Source organism: Pungitius pungitius, chromosome 2 (genome assembly GCF_949316345.1).
Source record: "Pungitius pungitius chromosome 2, fPunPun2.1, whole genome shotgun sequence".
Lineage (NCBI taxonomy): Eukaryota > Metazoa > Chordata > Actinopteri > Perciformes > Gasterosteidae > Pungitius > Pungitius pungitius.
The window spans coordinates 4481143-4502639 of record NC_084901.1 but is presented as its reverse complement, the minus strand read 5'-3'; the positions used below and the strand labels follow the sequence as shown (position 1 = coordinate 4502639).

Sequence of the window (21497 nt, the reverse complement as noted above, 5' to 3'; positions counted from 1 at the left end):
TTGCATACTTTTTTTGTCTTTTTAGGGAGACCGAGGAGAGATGGGACCAATAGGACCACAAGGACCCACAGTGAGAGACGATTACATCTTAACGATACACATATACACACATTTGGAAGTTCTGAGACTAAATGGTCCTTACAATGAATTACAACTTTAATATTTCCTGTACAGACGTCATAATGTCCCACTAACTAACGTAATTATATTTATGATCACAAATAAAGCCTGAGGCAAATAGAATACATTTATTCAACTGGCACCAAATGGCTGGAAATGCTGTTACACTATTCATTTGGGTGTTTTCTAACGCCTCAAAACAGACATTTAGATTTTGATATATGAACAAATAACAATGTTCTTGGCTTTCAATGACTTCCTCATGTGCCAAATCGTCGTCCCTCAGTGAGTCACTTCATCAAACAGGACATTTTGCAATGCATCTTTGATTTTTAGTTTGATGCAGTTCATAATTTGCCATCATGTCCTTAGTTATACAGCTTTGAAGAGAGCAGCTGATCAGGTGTTGGCTAATAGAAGATAGCAATGAGTTTCATATTCATATGGTATTTTTCAATTGACTAGAGCTTAAAGTAAATTTAGAAAAAAAAACAGAGATTTGCTCTGGTGATTGGCACAACATATGTAGTAACAATTGAAATATTCAATTCAATAATATTTTTTATTTATGTTGATCTTCACAGGGATTTACAGGGCCGTTGGGGTTAAAAGGAGATGAGGGTCCAAGGGGAGCCCCTGGAGATCCTGCAAAGGGCGTAAGAAGACTCCTTTATGTATTTAAACTTTAGAAAAAAGAACCACTGTAGACTCACAATCGATCTTCCCTTTTCCATTACAACAGATAATTGGCCCAACTGGAAAAAAGGGGGCCAGGGTAAGTAACCCAACAACTTTTTTACACTCTTTTTTTACATTTTTTCCGTGATACATCCCCCTGGCTCACAGTATTTCACAGTATATACACACCTCCGAGCCGTGGAGCGTATCTACAATTAGTTTAAGTAACCTCGTCGTTTTGAATGAAATGATTTAACAGGCAACAAATAAAGTCCCAGTTTAGAAGTCAGAACCAATAACTCGTGGCTCGACGGCCAAGGTGCCTCCAAGAAATAAATAATGACATCATTAAATCTGAATTAGCAGGACGTCTGCCTTGGTCTCCATCTGTTGGCCATTGAGCTGCATTGACTACACATTTGGAGTTGGAGTCGGAACGTGTGTTCAATTTGATCACAAACTGCCCTGTTTTCCTCTTTTTAAACGGCTTTGAAATAAGTCGTTCAGCCTGAGGGAGGGGGATTATGTTAATGTTTTATTCTGTCGAGACATTGTAAATTAATTGGTCGGGGTATTTGTTGCGCACTCAGACTCAGTCCTCTGGGTCAGTCTATCAAAATAAATAAAGATTTTTCTCTCATTAGCTCTTGAAGTGGGAATGAAGGCTCCGGCGAGTGGGACCCTCTTTTATCTCCCAGTCCACAGGGTGCCGTGGAAGGGTTTTGTTTTTTAAACTGTGGTGACGATAGTCATGCTTATTGACTGCGTATATCTTCTGTCCGTCAGGGAGACGTTGGTCCAGTAGGCGTCACAGGCCCCCAGGGGATAAAGGGTGACCGGGGAGACAAAGGAGACATGGTTAAGGATCAGAAATCATTTGCAAAATTTTAATTTCTTTCAGATTTTTCAAAGAAAAAATGAATTAGTTCAAGTAGAAACAACATGTTCTAAAGATGTATGTAAAAATTGAAGTTGTTTCTTTTTTCTTTTTCTTTTTATGTCTGCAGGGAAGTCCTGGTTTTGGGATACCAGGACTACTGGGTCAAAAGGGAGAAAACGGAGAAAGGGTGAGTCCCCTGAATAAAGTTAAACCTTGTTTCTGCCATATTACACTGAAGTATCACATGCACTCACGTTGGTCCCTTTACATTTCATTTCCAGGGAAATGTTGGTTTGTCAGGAAAACCAGGACCTAAAGTAAGAGAAAAAGTTCTTTTTTTTGTCTTTTACACAAAACCAATCAGAAAATCCTAAATGTACAATACTAGTCCAACGCTAAACAGTAGACAAAGCTGCTGAACATAGTGGAGTATTTAGCATCTAAAGATCCAGATTGCTTCCCTCAGTGGTTGGAGGAGACTGAACCAAAGCTAAAATAAGATGTATTACATTTTGTCAGGTGATCAATTGAATGCTAATTTCTCATTGTTTCAAGGCATTGTTGGAACCTGATGCCTCTCAATGGTTTGTGACCATTGTGGCTATCTGTTTTTTCTATATTTGTGTTTAACTTTTGGTATACTTTTCTGTGGTAATGTTTCTAAAACACAAGTCATGTGTTGTTTGTCCAGGGGAACGATGGCTTTAAAGGGGACAGAGGCCCCATTGGGTTATCTGGCAATCCTGGAGAACCAGGATTAAGAGGTAAAGATGTAAGTAAATCAACGCAAGGATGCAAGTTATTTGTTCATCACATTTCAAATGTATTTTACTGAAGAGGGTAAGTCAAGGCTACATAAGAAGCTCATTGCATTTGTTAAAACGTGATCCAAAAACACAACATGAGATGTGTGTGATATGCACAGATGATAACTTTATTTCAATTCATTATATATTATAGTGATTTGTATTTACCTTGTAATATTGACCTATAATGACTTTCCGTGCAGGGTGCACCCGGCGCTAACGGAGCACAAGGAACAAAGGTACAGTCAGGATGTTTGACGGATCCTTTATTTACGTTATAGGTCAGCGATGTTGCTCAGGAGGTTAGCTAGTTCCATGATGATTTATAATCAATACAGCCGGATACGAATAAGAATAATTTACTTTGAGTGGTTACTTTGTTTTCTCTTTCACAGGGAGAGCAAGGACCACCTGGAGAGCCTGGTGACCGAGGAATTAGGGTATATATTGTCTGTTTTTCAAGATTAATAGCCGTAATAATAATAATACTTGGAATAATTGGAAAATATGGTATTTATGAATGAATAATATGGTTGCACATAGGTCAGATGAGCAAACCTTTTTATGTATTGTAATGCACGGTCCATTTCTGTTCATAATGAATTTCTATTCATTTTATGGTGACACTTTGTCATTAATAATATTTAGCTCCATGATGAACAAACTCTAATCACTGTTTTCTAAGACTCGTGCTGAACGAACAAACAACAAGCATTTTACACAAAAAGGCATTATAAGATTATGCCTTTTTGTATTGATGTTGATCAGGGTCCATTGGGGTTACCAGGGCGACCAGGGGACCACGGAGGCAAAGGAGATACTGGGATGCCTGGCCTGTCTGTAAGATTTTCACTAAAATAAGAAGAATACACCATTGTATCATTGGTTAAAGTCTTTTGTTACTGCTGTGGAAGTCATGTGCCAAATGAATTAAATCCTCATTTATTTATTTTTTCCGTGAACTGAAACAAAATCAGCTCAAACAGAAATGTTCCGAGGTAACTCGCGATTTTCTGTTTTCCAAAGGGCACTGATGGAAAGAAGGGCGACAAAGGGGAACAAGTATGTTTGTATTCACCATGGTCGTTGATCTTCATTTAGTTTATTGTTTCTTATCCTCTACTGTCATCCATCTGTTTCAGTAAACCGTTCTTCAAAATCTGCCGCCCCACTCTGTGATTGATGATTTTCTATTTTGATATCTTGACTAATTAAGTCTGGCTCTTTGTGTGTGCCACCCTTCGGTGCACCTACTATTTTATTTCCTTTGTGTTGCAAATGTGGACCGTGTTTAGCAGTGTGACATGTTAGATTTTTAACTCTGTCGCTTCTTTTGATGGTGCGGCCGTCGTCACAAAGGGGAAACCAGGACCTCCGGGAGGACAAGTAAACAAACCTCTATTATCTTTGTCTCATCAGTTCAGCCATGTTTGACAATGTTTGCGTTTGTTGAAACGAAGCAAGAATAATTTGGAAATCTCCCATAAGACCACTGAAAATGAATTTCTGTTCTCAATCTGCTGAAATTATCCGGCAAGTTAACTTTTTGTTCATGATTTTGTGCTGCCAGAGTGTTGCAGACCACAACATACTGACCAGAGTTATCAAGGTAGGTTGAAGAAAAACATGCAACATACTGTATTCTAATTGATTGACGCTTTCTTTAACTATTAATATGAGGCGCTTTTCTTCTCTTCTCCTTCAGGGTGAGCCAGGAGAGCCTGGTCAGTCTGGTTTGAGAGGAGAAGCTGGTCAGCCGGGACCAAGAGTGAGAGTCCTTTCACATGTCACTAACATAATATATACTGCCAGTTCAGAAGCCTAGCGTGGATATGAGATAGGACTGAAACAGTCAGTCAAGTTGGCAGACAATTTATCTGATTTATTTAGTGGTTTAAATATTTTAAGATGTTAGTTGGTGTTTCAGTTAATTACTTCAATGTTGATCTCTTGCCGTAGGGTCCAGAGGGGAAACCTGGAGTACCATCTCTGGTACGTTTATGCATCATGTGGCATTGATTGTGGGGCTGTTTGTATCACCGATGATGTGTTTGTGTCGATGTATGAAAAATGTTGTTTTACAGGGTGGTTCTGGAAGAGAGGGACTTGATGGTTTACCAGGAAAACCTGGAATGAAGGTAACACCAACCCGTGTACAACAACATGTGTTCTCACAGTTTAACTTGCATTTTTAAAATCTGTCCATAATTCTATTAAGCTTTGTTATTTAAAGTATGCACTAACTTACCAAATCTTTCATTATAACGGCAGGGTGACCAGGGGAAAAAAGGAGAACCTGGTCTAGTGAGTTAACCAATTATTTTTTGAAACTTTAACAGTTAAATATGACTTAAAATATTCTGCTCAAATCAGAAATAGTCTTTATTGTGTATGGAAAAGCCATTTGTGATTTGTGATCATGTGAACAGAGGGGGGATAAAGGAGACCAAGGACGGGGTGGGATCTCCGGGATGCCTGGTTTACCGGGAACGCCTGTGAGTATCACCCCGAAATCCCAATGCGGAAACATTAAACCTCCATCCTACATTTGTTATGGTGACATAGCCAATCTAACAGGACATTTTGTGGTTTCAGGTGTGTAATTAGTACATGCCTTCTGCGTTTCCACCGTAAAAATTCATCTGAAAGATTGTTATTGCTTTATTTCCTGTGCTCTACAGGGGAGACCTGGCATTGACGGAAAGAGAGGCCTGCAAGGAAAAGATGTGAGGCTTCTTCATCCAACAAATACAGCCCCGCGCTGAACGATACCAGCTGGATTTCTGTTGTGTTTTTACCGTCTGTAATATTATGACCGTTAAGATGTGAACTGTAAAAGTTGTATTTTCTTCCTGCAGGGAGAGCAAGGACCGAAAGGAGATGATGGCAAAAAGGTCCCTGAAATGATTAGTAGCCAACTTGAACATTTGTGAAGCAATTTTTTTTTAACACAATGATAAAACATCCTCTCATTCCAGGGAGACAAGGGGGACACGGGTGCAAATGTAAGCAGTTTTGAGATCAGAATAATAGACATTGATGCTTGTGGAAAAAAAAAAAAAAATGAACTCAAGAGTTTTTCCTCCTTCTAAGGGTAAAGATGGCAGTAGGGGAGAACCAGGGCCTCCAGGCCTGCCCGGGAAACAGGTGCTCGTCACATCAGAGGTACAAAAATGACCACTTGTATGGATTTGTTACAGAGGGATGTTGATTTTTATTATTTGTAAAAAAAAAGATTGTGAATAGAGACACCCATAATCATAAATCATTGGCTGTTGGTGATTCAGAAAATATACATTTAGGACCCCCTAAACCTTAAAACAAACTAAACACGTTTACATTGATTGTTTCTCAGGGCGCCACCATTGATGTAATGCGAGAAGCATTTCCTATACCAATGGGTCCTCCAGGAGCTACTGTGAGTATGATAAGAACATAGACCACATTTTGAGGTATTTACAGCTTATGAATAATGGCACATTAACAGCTGGTGCATGGTAAAATTCGTATTTTGCCCTCATGGCATCAGTGTGATTATTTGGCAATGACTTTAATGCTTTTATTTTGGGTTGAGATGAATCATGCCCTTATTTGAAATGGCAAGGTTGATGTCATGCATTACAGCATTGTAAATGCATGACATCCAATACTCTCTGTTTCTGTGTGTTTAGGGTTCACCGGGATTGAAGGTAAGATGGTAATGGGGCTCATGCTGGAACTGACTTGTGAAAAAGCATAAATGTCGGCTCTTTGGCTCATTTGTCGTTTTCATTCTATTGCAGGGGGATAAAGGAGAAAGGGGCCTGAAAGGAGAAATGGTAGCGTTTCATTCTTATCAGACAAAAACATATGTATATGGAAATAGGAATTAGAATTTGATCATTTACTTTGACGTCTCAACAGGGTGATGCTGGAGCTCCTGGGAAATCTATCGAGATGAAGGTGAACTCAGGGTGTAACAATCCCCCGCTGAGATGAATGTTGTTGTTTTGCCGCTTGAACATGTTTTTTTTTTCCCTCACATTTAGGACATCGAAGTGATGTTTGAAGCCTACGGTATACGGGTGAGTCCTCAACATGACAATATCTAGTATTATTTGAGTTTGACAGAACTTCTATCTGTATAGTACGGTTCGACCTCCTCAATGAAAACTATTTTTCCCCAGCTGCCTTTGCTCAAGACTTTGATTGACAGGCTGCTGCAGGACGGAATTGAGGAGCTCCTTCACGTGCTCGGCAACTCCAAGAAAAAAAAAGAAAACACAGAAACTCACACCTCCAACGTCATCACTGAGTACACGGTGAGCAACTCCAGGGAACAAGTGTGAGGGCTCAATATAAGGTGGCATGCAACTCATGATGCCTCATGGGGTTATGAGACACTTCAACAATACATCATTTAATATCAAAAGAGAGCAGAAAGAACAGATCGGTACTTTTTTATTTTTTTTTATTTGTTTCAAACAGAGTTCAGTGAAGTTTGACCTCAACAGCAAGCCGCCGAAAGAGTCGGACACCGTGGAGGAGCCTGATTTAAACCGGTCGCTTCCAGAGTTGTTGACCCTCGTGAGTAACTTCTGAGACACAAACCACATGTACATATAAATATATATATGCATAATATAATGAATTGAAAAAAAAATTCAGCTGAATAATTAATAACATTAAAAAGAAAGTAAATAAATAAATGTTCTTCATTGTGTGCTGAATACCGTGACGCAGGTGCTTTCAGCCCAGGTAGATGCTGCCACTTCAAATGATTCTGTCTTTTGGTTTGAAGGACCTTTTAGGGGAGAACGCAGAGGGCCCGACTTTATGGACCGTCACCACCCTGAACGGAGAGCAGGAGCTCCACAGGGATGACGTCAGGTCGAAGGACTCCGGAGGCAAGGAGGTAGCAGATTATGACCGTGAAGGCGTATCATCCCTGCAAACGAATCTGACAGTAGAAAACTCAACGTTTAATCACACAGCTGCACAGGAGGTGAGAACATTAATGCAACTTAAAATGTATGATTTTACTAAACTGCTCAAAAGATCTCAGTGTATGACATTACTGATAACATTGTCATTGACATATAATGATGATCATTATTAGTATCAGAGATGAGGTGCTCGTGGGGGGTCTCTCACTAGCTTTCACATGCCTCGCCACGTTTTTGATTAATAGGTTGAAGCACTGAACACCTGACTTAACTCAGGTGTCAGATGCAATTTGTGAATTAAAAAAAAAGCACGGTTTGTGGATTCCAAAAGGTTTTAAAAACAGAAATGTGCACGTCAGACGGTTGCAGGTTTACCGGATGCTGTGGCGGAGACCGTCCAACTCATTCCGGATTCACTGAAGAAGACCTCAGGACAGAAGAAGAAGAACAGGGAACGTGGGAAGGTAGCTAACATCAACATCTCATCGGTTTCTCGATAACTTAATTTCATAATAATAAGTCTGGTGTAACAACATCATTACACAAAGAGCAGTAGCTGCCTGGCATTTACTGTATTAAAGGTTTTCTAAATGTGATCCCCATAAATGTGCATACAGCTACCATCTAGCCAGTTAATCTAATCAATTCATGGAATGCCTAGAAGAGTATATTTGAGCCGTGACAAATGGGTAAAAACATGCAAAGCCGCCGGTGTGCTCCTATAAAAATAGGTCTTGACCATTTGATAACTTTAAGGCCTCCTGAACATCTTCATGCAAAGGAGTTTGACATTGTTTTGTTTTTTTTACATTTCTTAACTACCCATTTCCCCTTTTAAATATCACCCATAACTTCCACTTATCAACTTCATAGTTTCATGCTTGATCATAAACTTCTGAAGCATGAGAATCTTCTTTTTTTTTTTTCTTCTTCTTCTGTCTGACTATGAACTTCTTAACCAGGGCAAAGGAAATCAAGGACGGCATAAGAGGCAGAGACAACGCCTGGTAAATGTCCTTGAAGGGGTCCAAACTAAACCTTAAAGCTTAACTTACCTTTTGCCCCAACTAAACAAAATAAAAACCAACTAACTCAGCCTCTAACATGACATCAACACGGGACACAAATTGTGTGTAAATAACAGCTTTAGTACTAAAAAGGTTCAAATAAATACTAATAAACTAACATTTGTCAGCTCTAACAAGCATAATTTACATTTTAATATATACATGTACATTCTCATTATATTAATAACATATTTTATAATAGTTTAACATATTTTATAATAGTTTTCCTTTTTTAGTTGCTTGGCATTGTCATGTTCCCGCCATCGACACACATGATAAATTATGAGTATCTTCTTGTAATTCTTGTTACTTTGCTTTCATCCAAAGACAAGTGATGGGGACAAGCAGGAAGAAGAAGATGAAGAAGAGGAGTTCTATAACGGCGAAGAATACAGTTATGAATACGAGGTAGGCAGCCGCTGCGACAAATGACTAATTCAAGAACCGTGGGAAACTTCAGTTTAAAGTGTTGATTGATGACGTGGGGTTGTTACGGATTTGGAGCGCTGTCATGGTGGGTGGCTTCTTAATAACAGACCTGTCATGATCAAATCTGGGTGTTTTTAAATAGCCTCCAACAATTTGAGCCCACACTCAACCCTGGACAGTTGATTAATGGCACACCCACTACCTGAATTAATCGTTAAGAATAAATTAGTTTGTCGTGGCAGCTTAGTGCATCTGCTCTTCACGTCACCCACTGGAGTCTCTGTAGGTTTTAAATGTTTAAATGTTTTAAAACTTTTTTTTTTTTTTTCCACAAACAGGAAGAACTTCCCCCCTCGGACTCTTCAGCTCACCAGGAGAAGAACAACAACAGCAGAAAGGTACATTTGCATCATTTAACATGCTCTCATCTGTTTTCCACTGGATTGAGAATAATATATCTCACAGCTCACCAAACAGATGAAATCCCCTTTTCCAGTAGATAAAAAGACGATGGATTATTAATCAGTAGCCCAGATAACAACAAAATGTGATTCAATTGCAAGACTGCACTCTGATAAAAGGGAAGCAGAGACAGCCGAGCTCAGCTGGGAGGAATAATAACGTCTTCACGCTGTTTTTATTTTCCGTAGGAGGAACAATTGCCCACACCCAGTCCTGCTCTGATGGAAACATTGGTGGGAGCCTCCAGTCTTCCTCTGACATCCTCTGCAGACAGACACGTAGTAGATGCACAGGTGAAACTGCACTCAGTGTCTCATTCAATTCTTTGAGTGTTTCTTACACGTTTTCTTTATAATAAAAACGTGGCTGTGGTGGAAATCTCCACTATGTGCTAATGTGTATGAGTCAGACAGGTCAGGCGGAGGGATATCTCTCTATATATAAGACTATACCGTTGATCCACTTTTTAAAAATGAAGATCGGATCTCTCAAAATAACCCTCGAGCTGCAACCACACCAACACTAAGCAGAAAATGATCACGATGCCTAAATTAAGTCAGTAAGCCCTTTTTGCCGGGCTTTAACAATCTGCAGTTAATTCTCAGTTCATGGATGGGTTAAATTCTTTCATTGCGTATAATATCAATGTCTTTAGATTTTTTATTTTTTTTGGTCTTGACAACCTCAACCACCACTCTCTCAACCCACGGGTGATAAAGAAAAGGTAGTGGGGGGGCAGCTGGCCCGGTTGGTATCGCATATAGAATGTCTAATCAACAGAGTGCTTTTGTTTTTCAAGGCGCCGTTGTCACTTTCACACTCTAAATCTATCCTTAATTGTCACGACCAGGATGAGGTGTCACTTCCCACACCGCCCGTCACAACAGAAGAACCAGACGAGGTACGGCTTCGATTTGAAAGGCTTTGAATATTAACGGAATGTGTCTGAAGACCCTTGCATGCCTCGGAATGAAAATCCACTTTATTAAACGCTAATCTTGAGACACCTGAAAATGATGGAGAAGTGCTTTGAAGAAAGGAAGGACGGGCTTCGCTTTCTCCCTGTCTTAATATAATGAATAACCTAAACCATGCTTTTGGTCAAATGCAATGGCATCATATTTCATCTTTCAACACTAGTTTCCTCTCTCTTTCCTCTGAAAATTTCACCAGTGCAAAAAAAAACAACGTTTGAATAAGGCTAATAAAGCGGGAACGGAAATATCATATCATTACCGAAGCATGAGACGAGAGAGCACTTCTGAGTGGCATGCTTTTAGCATGATTTCTTCATCTTGCCTGAGGGGAAATGAGCAAAAAATAGTGTCCGTGTCCAACTATTTAAGAATGATTTACTGGCAAAGACACAACCCCAGAGAGTTATACTTGTAATACTTGTCTCTGTCTAATTTTAACAGGGCGTCTCTCTTAAGTCCCAAGACACTGTGACGATAGGGTCATAAGCATTCATAAGAAAGCCCACGCAGCACGGAAGGTGTGCATAAACTGTGAACTGTTTTGCTGGTGAGGAGCCCTCAACCTGACCAACATGAGGAAGGACTTTTTTTCCCCACAGAGACCCAATGTCACCCAATCAAACATACTGCCATCGCAAAGTTCATATATTGTATGGGGGGGCTATATTTTGAGAAGGGATGTGTAGAAGATCAGGCACTGTTAAATGTTCCATATATTCTGTATTCTTCATTCTGTGCAATGTAAACCTCAGTGTAGCTTAAATCGTGTCTACAACTTATTTATTCAGACAAATATTTCTCTGTAACGAATAAACAGGTCGGGTAAAACACAAACGTTATGCCAACAAATTCAATATATCATCTTTTGACAAGTTGTACGGAAATTTTATTTATTGAAAGCTGGAATATGTTGTGTTTTCACTTCGCCTTTGAACGCCAACAATGTGTTGTGGCACTATAATCTCATCTGTATCAAGGTCAGACACTCTTTTCACTGGTGAAATTTTCTCTGTCGTGTTTAACCTTGCTGTGCATGAATCTTCAGTAAAAAGAATATTTGAATAACTTCCCGAGGCAATTTGTGTCTTCTTTTTTTTGAGCCACCACTTCAGATGTTTGAAAGGAAGCGTCAAAATGATTTTGCTTGATTTGCTCATGAGAAGCTTTGGGGGGGGGATTTGACAGGCACCTCGAATCCAAATCAGGGTGAAGAAAAGTGTACCGTGGCCCAAAAACATGGTAAGCGTGTCTTGTTTTAAAAAATATATATATATATATTAAATTAAAATTAAATTTGCAGTAAAAACATGTATTTTATTTATTTAAGGTGTTCATGCCAGGTGTCCCAGGTGGAAGAAGTCAAATCAAGGAAGCACAAAAAGTTTGTTTCAGTACAGAGAACTCTGATAATTAATATCATTTTCACCAAATACTAATTAATAATACTATATATATATATATGTGATTTGCCACTTAATTTTAATTTCAGCATTCATCCTCTGGAGCGCGAGGTCACAACAGCTGGAACGTAAGTCTGTCAGTCAACTATTTAGAAAAACATCATTAATCCAAACTCAGACGGTGCGACTAATAAATACACTGGTTTGTTTTAAATACAAAATGTGTTTCTCCAGCAACAGAGGCCAGAAAGCGGTGACCTTCAAACACATTCCAGGAGGCAGAGGCAGGAACGGAGGGAGAGGCGGCGATACAGTGATACAGAGAGGGAGACTCCTCCAGCAGCGCAAGGAGGAGAGGAACCAACTGGATTTGAAGTGGACGAGTGGGAAATGGAAAAAGGGGAAGCGGTACGGACGGATGGAAATGTCGAAACGGGCCCGGATCCAGTGGATGGAGAGGAGGAAAGGAGTGGGGACTACGACTGGGAGACGGAGGAGGACGTGGATCGAGAAGGAGGAGAGGAAGAGGAAGACATGGAGAGGGAGAGAGAGGAGCTGGAGAAGGAGAGGCAGGCAGAGATGGAGCTGGAGAGAACAGAGCAGGAGGGAGAGAGGGACTCGGAGAGAGAGGAGTGGGAAAGGCGCAGGTTGGAGATGGAGAGGAGGAGACAGGGGGGTTATGTTGAAGGAGCCGGACAGCCATACCCATACCCTCCAGAGTATTTTTACCTCAAGGTACTTAGAACACGCTCATCAGTATATGACATGCTCATTTAGGCAGTTTAAACGCACTCTTTAATTGTGTGATGTACATTTCTCACCCAATAGGGACATCCAGGTGAGAATGGAACTCCGGGACGAAAGGTGACTAAAGATTTTTTTTTTTTTTTAAGTACTAATCTGGGTCACCTTTGTCAGAGCAAGACACTGCCATTATAAATAATGAAGATCATGTTGCTTTCGTTATACTACTTTACGGCGCAATTGTCACCACCATGAGATCACAGAGCAAGAATGACAGCAGCCACACGAAATGTGTCACCAGTCTGTGAAAATGCCACGTGAGCAGGGGGAGAACTTCCCTCCCGAGATGTCTCGCGTGTCAGTGAAGCCATCAGAGTCCAGGCCTTTGATGTCACCCTCTGCTCTATTTCTGTGTGACTGGAAGACAGTAGATTAAAGCAGACATTAATAATTCCACTTGTTAAACTTTTTTTTTTTTAACCATTTATTTTGGCTCATGAAAAACCATTGTGGTGAGGTGCACTTTTCTAGCTGGTATTTACTCTTTGTTTCCACACTTTTCAGGGGGAAATTGGTGAAAATGGACAAAAGGTAAACGCTCCCCAGCTGTAATTTACCTAATCATTTAAGTTTTCGACAGAACAGAGAAATCGGGTAGTTGTGTTTTAACTTCCAGTGAAATACGTTATGGACATGTTGTTTTTGTTTTTTTAGGGAGAGCCAGGCATTGGCCACAGAGGTCCAGAAGGCCAGGCAGGTCCTCCAGGACAGAAGGTTCAAGAAAAGAAATATAATCTGTCATTATATAAAATCCATTCTAAATCAATTAATGCCGACAGTCTGTTCAATCACATTCTCATTGATTGACTTTTTTTTTAATTTAGCCAATTTAATTGGCTCAGTGACTCACACCCTCATTTAAAATTGGTTTTGAGCACGCAAATTGATAAAGAGAATAATCAACTTTATTTGAAAAACAATTATTCAAAAGTGACAGAAAAGTAATTACTGCATTACATGAAAGAAGTGAACTTTGGCAAATAGTTTGTCTTCATTCTTCTCTCCCACTTGCTCTTCCTCAGGGTGAACCAGGCGAGCCGGGTCTTCCAGGTGCTCAGGGCATCCAGGGGATTCTTGGTAACACTGGCGTGCAGGGAGCCCCCGGACTTAGGGGGGCCCCGGGGGACCCAGGAGAACCGGGCCGGGAGGTACATTGCCTCATATTGACCTACCGGCCAATTAGTCGGCTTGTTTGTGTTGTTTAAAAAGAGATCCCTGAGGGTTTTTGCGTGTCGATGGCGCAGGGGGACCGGGGTAAAAGGGGGAAGAATGGATCGCCCGGAACTCCTGGACCTCGAGGAGCAGCGGGACCTCACGTAAGAAAATGGATCAATGATCTTCATTTCTTATTTGGCTGAATTTTCAGACAAATGAACTCCTAATTGAACAAACTAAGCATTATATATAGTTTTCCATGTGAGGCTCCTATCTATCATTATTTGAGGGACATTTTATCTGATCGGAATTCAACTGTAAAATATGTGTAATAATATTTTCTGTTTCTGCATCTCTCTATAAAGGGTCCTCTTGGTGAGCCAGGTGTTAAAGGAGAAAAGGTGCAAATTCTGTTTATGATATTTAGTTAGCATTCACTTTTTTCTTTGATGAACCAGCTAAACTAACTTGGTTTTAATGGTTTTGTGTTTTATGGACAGTTTTCTTACTGACCTCTGACTGTTGTGTTCCTCGTCAGGGTCACAGTGCTCCTGGGGAGCCTGGTGCCAGAGGTTTGCCCGGCTTTGCAGGCAGAAAGGTAAACTGAGCTCAGCCTATTCATCACAGACAACCTGTGATAGTGACGAAGACTTCATCTGTTTGAGTGACAGCTTATCCGATCTTTTTCCCGGTTTTCACCTTTTGACATACTGTATTAAGCAGACTCGTTTTCCTTTCCTTTCCAGGGTGAGAAAGGCGCTCTAGGAATCAAAGGAGCTCCTGGGAATTTAGTAAGCAACTTTTCTAAACTATACAGATGAGTATGAAATTACATTGGAGACCACTTTTCATTATGTTTCACTACGTCCCGTGATTTCATAATTTCTCACTAGGGTTCAAAGGGCTGGCATGGCACCAAAGGTGAAAAGGTGAGCGGGTCCTGGTAACTTTACTTAATATTCACACATGACTGCTGGGAGTGTTAGTAGTAGTGTTAGTGTTAGTAGTAGTGATGGCAACTTTGTTAGTTTCCTCACGTTGAAGTGTGTCCTGACTGAGTGACTCCGGTCGAATGTTGTGTACAACAAACATTTTATGTGCTTATGTCAAAGGTGGTTTGCATTGTAATGCCTTCTATTATATGGTTTTATATTATAGCAACAGCTATGAAGTGATGTATATAGTTTAAATATTTGAAATATCCATGTTTGGGAAATGCTTTTTAAAAACATTGTTCTTTGCAGGGTGATCATGGGTTTCCAGGAGTCAGGGGAGAAAGGGTATGATGATACTCAGTGTTGTGTCATGTCAAAAGGAAAAAATATGTTAAGTCAAAAAAAGTTTTGAAAAAAAAATCCAAATATGTTTTCAAAGAAAATAGAAAAAAAGTTGCATTTTTAATGATTTTTTTTAATTAGGTCAAAAATTATTTTGAAAAAAAACCATGTTGGTGGAAAATTATCATGAAAAAGTTTTTAAAAATATTTTGAAAAAAAGTCTAAATGTTTAAGGTAAAAAACACAAAGAAAATCATAAAATATTAGGTTGAAAATATTTTGAATAAAAATAAATGTCATCTCAAAAAATGTCTTGCAAACAAGTAGCATAAGGTATTAATTGCTTCGTCTATGTATGTATACAGTACATCCGAATTTTCTTCCTACAGGGGAGTATGCTTCAAATCCAAGGACCCCGTGGATCTAAAGGTTCCAAAGGAGTTCCTGTGAGATATTATATATATATTAACACAACTTACATCAAATGTATTCGCTCTCACAAGGGCCATCAAACTCCTTTCGCCTCGGCAGGATTTCAGACATTTGCACACAAAATGAGAGAAGGAGAAAAAAGCACTGACGACAAAAATAGCTTAAGCGCTCACAGAAAAAAAAAAAACCTATGAAGAATTGAGTAGATGTTTTGTTTCAGGGTGAGCGAGGCGCACCAGGTTTTGATGGCGATAAAGGAGAAAAGGGCGAGGATGGTCCTCCTGGAGTCAAGGTAATACATCCTGATATAAACCGCTAAGGGGAAGGAAACTTTCCAAATGCATGAAAATGTGCTTCTCAACAGTGATGTTATACTGATCATCACATCAGCAGTTATAATAAATGTCACCGCAAACAAACTCAGAATAATAGAAAGTATTCAAAATGTTTTTTTTAAGGGCATAAAGGGGGATGCAGGGACCAAGGGGGCATTAGGGCGCTTTGGAGCACGAGGACCAGTTGGCCAGAAGGTAAATGATGGTTCATTTTAATAGCTTCCCACTGCTAAAATACTAGTTTATCCATTCATCACTTACATTGGTACTGTGGGTGAAATATTCTTCTTCTTCTCCGACAGGGAGATCCAGGAGAGCCGGGACTCAATGGCGTGATGGTAGGGCTACGGTACAATCCAGTCTACACTTCAGGGAATCCCACACAGTAAAAACACGTCATTTCATTCAAGGGTCGCAGCGGAGATCACGGAGACGATGGGGCCAAAGGGGACAACGGAGACAAAGGACTACAAGGCCTTAAGGGCAATCAGGTACAGTACATAGAAGATCAATATATAAGCCATTGTGATGCTTTAGCCTTTTTTTAAAGATTCAACTTGTTTTTCACAGGGAGATCAGGGAGAACCGGGCTTGCCAGGAGACCGAGGGGAGAAGGGAGAAAAGGTAGCGTGGTTGTATCCCCACACGCCACTTCCCTATGGTTCTTTTGTCGAGTTTCAGGTTCTTTATGAGCTTGGTATCACTATCTTGCCCCTTTTTTATATGCAACTAAAGGGTTTCAGAGGCTTACCCGGACGCACCGGGAGTCCAGGTCTGTTTGGAGAAAAAGTAAGGCCTAATTACACGTTACATAACAATGTCATGTGAAGATATTCTGATAACAATATTGATTAAATCATTTTTGCAAAACAGGGAGATATGGGGTTACATGGAACCCACGGTATACCGGGGCTGAATGGACTCACAGGGCGCAAGGTAAACATTCAAGTGTGCAAACACTTCTTTTTCTCTTTTACCCCAAAACTCACTAATGATGTGATATCCCTTCAGGGCGACAAGGGACAGGGCGGCATCAATGGCGTTGATGGGGCTCCTGGAGTGAAAGGACACAAGGTTGGTAAATTAACTTCATATTAACACCGGTCATCATCTAACTTATAATTTGTACACATGAGATGACTGACTGGGCCAATGCACGTCTTTGCAGGGTGAACCCGGCTTCCCAGGTTTTCCAGGATTTAAGGGGTCTCCAGGGAATCCAGGAAGGGTTGGAGATAAGGGACCACCGGCATCTCCAGGACCTCAAGGGGTCAGAGGACCCAAGGTACCATGTCCCGGTTTTATATTTTAAAATGCATTAATAGCGTGTTATAATGTTGAGAAATTCAAAGACAAAGACTTAAGATAGGAGTTTTTTAATGAAGGCAGTTTAATATGACAAGAAAAAAAACTTTGTTTTCTTTGTGATTGTACATGTAGGGTAAAATATGTATTCACTATTGAGTGATTTTCCTGAAATACATGCATAGGCATCCAAGAGCAATCACAGCTACCACTGCCTTAAAATGCTCAATCTTGCTCACAAGCCAATTATTTGAGGTAGGGCAGCACTAAAAACAAATCTCACGAATGAATAAACGTACATGTACAGCAAAGTATTCCTCCAGTGGGAAGGTAAAATATCTGCACATTTAATACAATTTAAATCATACTTAATTAAATCTCATATTTCTGTTAATAAAGAGAATGCGACAAACCAAAATAGCTGAATACAGTTGGGGGGGGGGCAGGGGGGGGCTATTTCTGTCTGCAGCTTTAAAGTAATATTTAGCTCGATGCTCTGAATTCAGGCTACAATTGGAGTGGATGGAAACTTCTGATGGGCATAATATGCAGATGTTACTAATCCTGTCTTTCAGAACGCTAAGCAGGTTCTTTTTGACAGAACTCACAGCGTGTTTTCTCTTTTGCACACGCTGATCTTTTGTCAAACAGGGGGACAAGGGCAGAAGGGGCAGATCGAAATCGTGTCAGAGGGGAGGCCCCGGGATCCCGGGACTACGAGGTGAAAAGGTAGGAGCACACGCTCTCTCACACGTTTTGATGTTGAGCGCTTGATCATTTTAACAGAGGTAAAACTACAACGTGTCACAACCGGTGAACCAGTTCTAAACAATTAAAAAAGGCTAGATAGATTTCATCAATTCATCTGACCTTCAGCACCACTTCTGCACCAGTTGAACACGACGTGTTTCCTGCTGATTGTAAGGTATCCTAGATATCACAATGTCTTCTTTCTTGGCTCTTTCCATTTACGGTGGAATATGGCATGAATCCGGGACTAATCTCGGGTTTCAGATGCTGGTTGTTTGCAGTGTGGGAGGCTCTCAGATTTAAAAGGCTTTGTACAAATAGTTTAAAAATAATTGTGGATGTGTTTTATCCCTAGGGCACAATGGGAACCGAAGGAGGAAAAGGGGACAAGGGGGAGCCTGGACTCTCAGTGCGTGTTTATCACAAATCACAAAGACACACCCCTTAAATAAAACGTACACATTGAGTTGAATAAATGGATTAACTTGCTTTGAATCTTGTCATTTTCTGTGTCAAGGCTGTAGAAGTGAAGCAGCTAGTCACCCAGCAGGTGGTAGAAAAATGTGGTAAGATGTGTGTGTGTGTGTGGGGGGAGGGGGGGCGGCATGTTGTCATAATATTCACTTGTACATTTTGAACCCTGTATGTGTACTTCTACTCTTCTGTACATTTGTGCAGGAGAAAATATTTGTGTGTCTCTAGAGAGGCCACACATAGCGTGTATGTATGTATGTATGTATGTATGTATGTGTGTGTGTGTGTGTGTGTGTGTGTTTTTGCTGTGAAGCTCCCGTTGAAGCAGCATGGCAGCCGTGTGTGTTTTGCCATCTGTTGTGTTCTCTCGGAGGAACACACACCATGGTGCCAGCAGCAGTGGAGCCATTCACAAACACGGGACTGGCATTACCAATCCACTCAACACACTTAGAACACTCTCAAGGGGCAATTCTGTGAATTATCAACCATTTCCACTGCTGACATTGAAGATATATGAGTTTCCCCTGTTTGATTTTCAAGAAATCTTATTATTTATAGAAAAAAAATGTATTTTAGCAATGAATGTTTTAACAATAACTAATCCACTTGTTAGCTATTTATTTTTTAATAATTCTTATACCACAATATATTTGGTGAAAATATATTTTTGACCGTTCTTTGCGTGTCACTGCTGTGTATGAAATATTAAACAAAGCATTCTGAATGGATAAACTAAGAAACTAAAGCCCAGGCTTAAAATACCTGAAACTATAATTTGATGATGTCAGATGGCTGATAAACCCAAACTTTGCCAATACTCCCTTATTTAAAAAAGTATTTTGGTGTCTCGTACAAGATGGGAGATATTAAAAACAAATCGTCTGTCATGTTTGCATCTTTACAGGGTTGGAATACAAGTTCATGGTAAAGTCCGTGGATCCGGATGGAACGACGGCAGTGATGGAGAATAGAAAAGAGCAGGAGGATGTCGTGACATCCCTCAACCCTGATCACCAAAAAGGAGGCGTGGAGGAAGAAGGTGAAGAGGAAGAAGAATATGGAGACCAGCTGGAAGAAAAGACCAGTCCTGCCCCTGGAGTTCTACCGAACCGCACTGGTAATATCAATCATTTCCATGTTACACATTGAAACCAGTAAATGTCCAACAACCAGATGCCTGGGATGTCATGGTTATCTAATACTCAGTTGTGCCCACGGATTCATTGATCATGACTGATTAAGTGTCACAGCTAGGTGATTACACATGTCATAATCATGTGTAACAGCTGTGGTGTTCTACTGTGTTAGTGGGGATTTTGAATCAGTAATAATATATTGCGAAATAAAATATCGAGACATGATTTTTACCATATCATTCATCTATTGTTACTTATTGTGAGACACACAGTATGTCATCATGCTTCTATTATGGTCATCTATAGGAACAAAGAGGTTGTATTCAACACAGAGTTAAATGACAATGTGGCCTGAATTTTGTTGCTATGGTAACCTTATGTGGATAAAACATTTACCAACATTTACCAAGTGAAAAAAAAAAGTTAACCTTAAGTGAAAGCACCTCAGAGCTTGTAGCAAAAAGAATGCTATGGATATTACCTTAACTCTGTGGGTGGAACTACAGCGTTGAAAGTTACTACCATATAAATAATAATAAATGCATGTTTTGCCCAGGAATCTGACGGGAAAACTTTTAATAAAAATCTACTCTATCAAACTATCAAAAACACAACTCCGCTTTTAGAGTCCTTGTTACAAGCCAACAAAAATAAAGACCATGAACAAAAGGGACATCATGACTGACTCATTTTCAAGAGCTTTTTATATCGATGATGTTGTTTCATCAAACAGACAACGTGCTGTTATTTGTTTTATCAAATTCTCTCAATTACTTAACAAACTAAGTCTGTTTGGTTTCAGATTTACAAATACATCAAAAAGACTACAGATGAACGCTGTACGCAGCTTGACAACTTGTTGGTCACTTTGATTTAAGATGAGTCGAAAGACAACTGGCATTGATTAAATGTCGACCTATCAAACCTGCTCCTGTTTGATCCCCGATGATTGAATCCACCAACCTGTCAAACGTGTCATTGCTGCTCAGACTTGCTTGAGGGAGGGACAGCGGATTGGGGACGGAGGAGGAAGAAAAGAGGGGTGTTTGGAACCAAGGCTGCGGGTAAGAGTCCATAATAACGGATTTTCTTCTTTTCTTTTCCCGTCTTTCGACAACCTCATCTACTTCTCCGCTCTGTGTTCAATTCTCCTCCCATTTTCCCAATCTGAGTATTCGGATACTGATTTGTTGTCTTATCTAGACAAGCGAGCGGCCCTTTAACACCACACACACTCACATCTCCCATTTGAATCATAGCCGTTGCGGTAATATGCACACTAGTGGCCCCAAGTGGTCTCTACACAGATTTGTTGTGGGTTTGACAGACTTAGTCATCCAGGAGTAACGTAGCCGGTGATCCCACTCAAAACATCCGTTTGCCGCATATCCGACATGACGAATGTATCGGCGTCTCAGTTTTGTTGGTTGTCTTTCCATCTTTCACCTCACACCTTCAGCGGCGGAGCGCTGCCTGGAGCCAATGTCGGAGGGGGCCTGTTCAGAATATGTTCTGCTGTGGTACTTCCACCCTCGCTCCGGGGAATGCAGGCCGTTTGTGTTCAGCGGCTGTGGGGGGAACAGAAACCAGTTCTCCTCGAGGCAAGAATGCCGTGGTCTGTGTGGGATGGAGAGCAGAGGTAGGGGCCGGTCAGATAAGAAACAAAAGCTTTGCTTGCAAATTCCAAATGAGATGACACTGTATCATAAAAAGAGCCATTATGATATTCTGGTAACCTTTAATCCTAGTAATGCAAATATATTTATTCTCCCACAGGTACCGAGCCCTGGAGAGAAAACTAGGAATCCATGTCAAGAAATCTATTTTTGTACATAACTGTTTGTGTATTGGATTTATTTATAAACCGCAACAGATCTTGATTGGTTTTTATGGACAAATTGTGTTGAAATTCAAATGTGAATTTTGTCATTTGTATACATGGCTCTGAAACGGACATAAGACTGAGCGTCAAAGTGATCAATCTTTAGCACTGAAATATTAAATCCATCTTTTTTTTTCCTTTGTGAGTCCGTGTCGTGCTCTTCTCATCTCCAGTCTCTCAACGCAAAAAACTCCCGCCCT

General features: G+C 40.3%; 1 protein-coding gene across 1 annotated transcript in view; it reads left to right on the top strand.

The window, feature by feature from the left end:
- Window positions 1–21310, top strand: part of col7a1l (collagen type VII alpha 1-like) — a 41747-nt gene extending 20437 nt beyond the window's left edge. The window contains exons 42-108 of the mRNA XM_062560027.1: window positions 26–70; window positions 705–776; window positions 863–895; window positions 1585–1656; window positions 1806–1865; window positions 1960–1995; window positions 2370–2450; window positions 2688–2723; window positions 2880–2924; window positions 3253–3324; window positions 3511–3546; window positions 3844–3870; window positions 4055–4093; window positions 4190–4252; window positions 4444–4476; window positions 4569–4622; window positions 4756–4788; window positions 4914–4979; window positions 5166–5210; window positions 5343–5378; window positions 5463–5489; window positions 5578–5649; window positions 5840–5902; window positions 6156–6173; window positions 6267–6302; window positions 6388–6426; window positions 6513–6548; window positions 6651–6785; window positions 6952–7050; window positions 7265–7468; window positions 7769–7873; window positions 8372–8416; window positions 8804–8884; window positions 9244–9303; window positions 9556–9660; window positions 10218–10268; window positions 11530–11583; window positions 11672–11725; window positions 11834–11872; window positions 11979–12479; window positions 12573–12608; window positions 13053–13079; window positions 13203–13262; window positions 13571–13696; window positions 13793–13864; window positions 14069–14104; window positions 14242–14301; window positions 14450–14494; window positions 14597–14632; window positions 14948–14983; window positions 15370–15426; window positions 15633–15704; window positions 15871–15942; window positions 16050–16085; window positions 16158–16238; window positions 16318–16371; window positions 16483–16536; window positions 16621–16683; window positions 16759–16821; window positions 16916–17032; window positions 17704–17781; window positions 18158–18211; window positions 18320–18368; window positions 19184–19396; window positions 20405–20479; window positions 20875–21054; window positions 21192–21310. Coding sequence (XP_062416011.1) covers window positions 26–70; window positions 705–776; window positions 863–895; window positions 1585–1656; window positions 1806–1865; window positions 1960–1995; window positions 2370–2450; window positions 2688–2723; window positions 2880–2924; window positions 3253–3324; window positions 3511–3546; window positions 3844–3870; window positions 4055–4093; window positions 4190–4252; window positions 4444–4476; window positions 4569–4622; window positions 4756–4788; window positions 4914–4979; window positions 5166–5210; window positions 5343–5378; window positions 5463–5489; window positions 5578–5649; window positions 5840–5902; window positions 6156–6173; window positions 6267–6302; window positions 6388–6426; window positions 6513–6548; window positions 6651–6785; window positions 6952–7050; window positions 7265–7468; window positions 7769–7873; window positions 8372–8416; window positions 8804–8884; window positions 9244–9303; window positions 9556–9660; window positions 10218–10268; window positions 11530–11583; window positions 11672–11725; window positions 11834–11872; window positions 11979–12479; window positions 12573–12608; window positions 13053–13079; window positions 13203–13262; window positions 13571–13696; window positions 13793–13864; window positions 14069–14104; window positions 14242–14301; window positions 14450–14494; window positions 14597–14632; window positions 14948–14983; window positions 15370–15426; window positions 15633–15704; window positions 15871–15942; window positions 16050–16085; window positions 16158–16238; window positions 16318–16371; window positions 16483–16536; window positions 16621–16683; window positions 16759–16821; window positions 16916–17032; window positions 17704–17781; window positions 18158–18211; window positions 18320–18368; window positions 19184–19396; window positions 20405–20479; window positions 20875–21054; window positions 21192–21217 — 4686 coding nt within the window. The 3' untranslated portion in view covers window positions 21218–21310. The remainder of the gene's footprint in view (window positions 1–25; window positions 71–704; window positions 777–862; window positions 896–1584; window positions 1657–1805; window positions 1866–1959; window positions 1996–2369; window positions 2451–2687; window positions 2724–2879; window positions 2925–3252; window positions 3325–3510; window positions 3547–3843; window positions 3871–4054; window positions 4094–4189; window positions 4253–4443; window positions 4477–4568; window positions 4623–4755; window positions 4789–4913; window positions 4980–5165; window positions 5211–5342; window positions 5379–5462; window positions 5490–5577; window positions 5650–5839; window positions 5903–6155; window positions 6174–6266; window positions 6303–6387; window positions 6427–6512; window positions 6549–6650; window positions 6786–6951; window positions 7051–7264; window positions 7469–7768; window positions 7874–8371; window positions 8417–8803; window positions 8885–9243; window positions 9304–9555; window positions 9661–10217; window positions 10269–11529; window positions 11584–11671; window positions 11726–11833; window positions 11873–11978; window positions 12480–12572; window positions 12609–13052; window positions 13080–13202; window positions 13263–13570; window positions 13697–13792; window positions 13865–14068; window positions 14105–14241; window positions 14302–14449; window positions 14495–14596; window positions 14633–14947; window positions 14984–15369; window positions 15427–15632; window positions 15705–15870; window positions 15943–16049; window positions 16086–16157; window positions 16239–16317; window positions 16372–16482; window positions 16537–16620; window positions 16684–16758; window positions 16822–16915; window positions 17033–17703; window positions 17782–18157; window positions 18212–18319; window positions 18369–19183; window positions 19397–20404; window positions 20480–20874; window positions 21055–21191) is intronic.
- The last annotated feature ends 187 nt before the right edge of the window (window positions 21311–21497 follow it).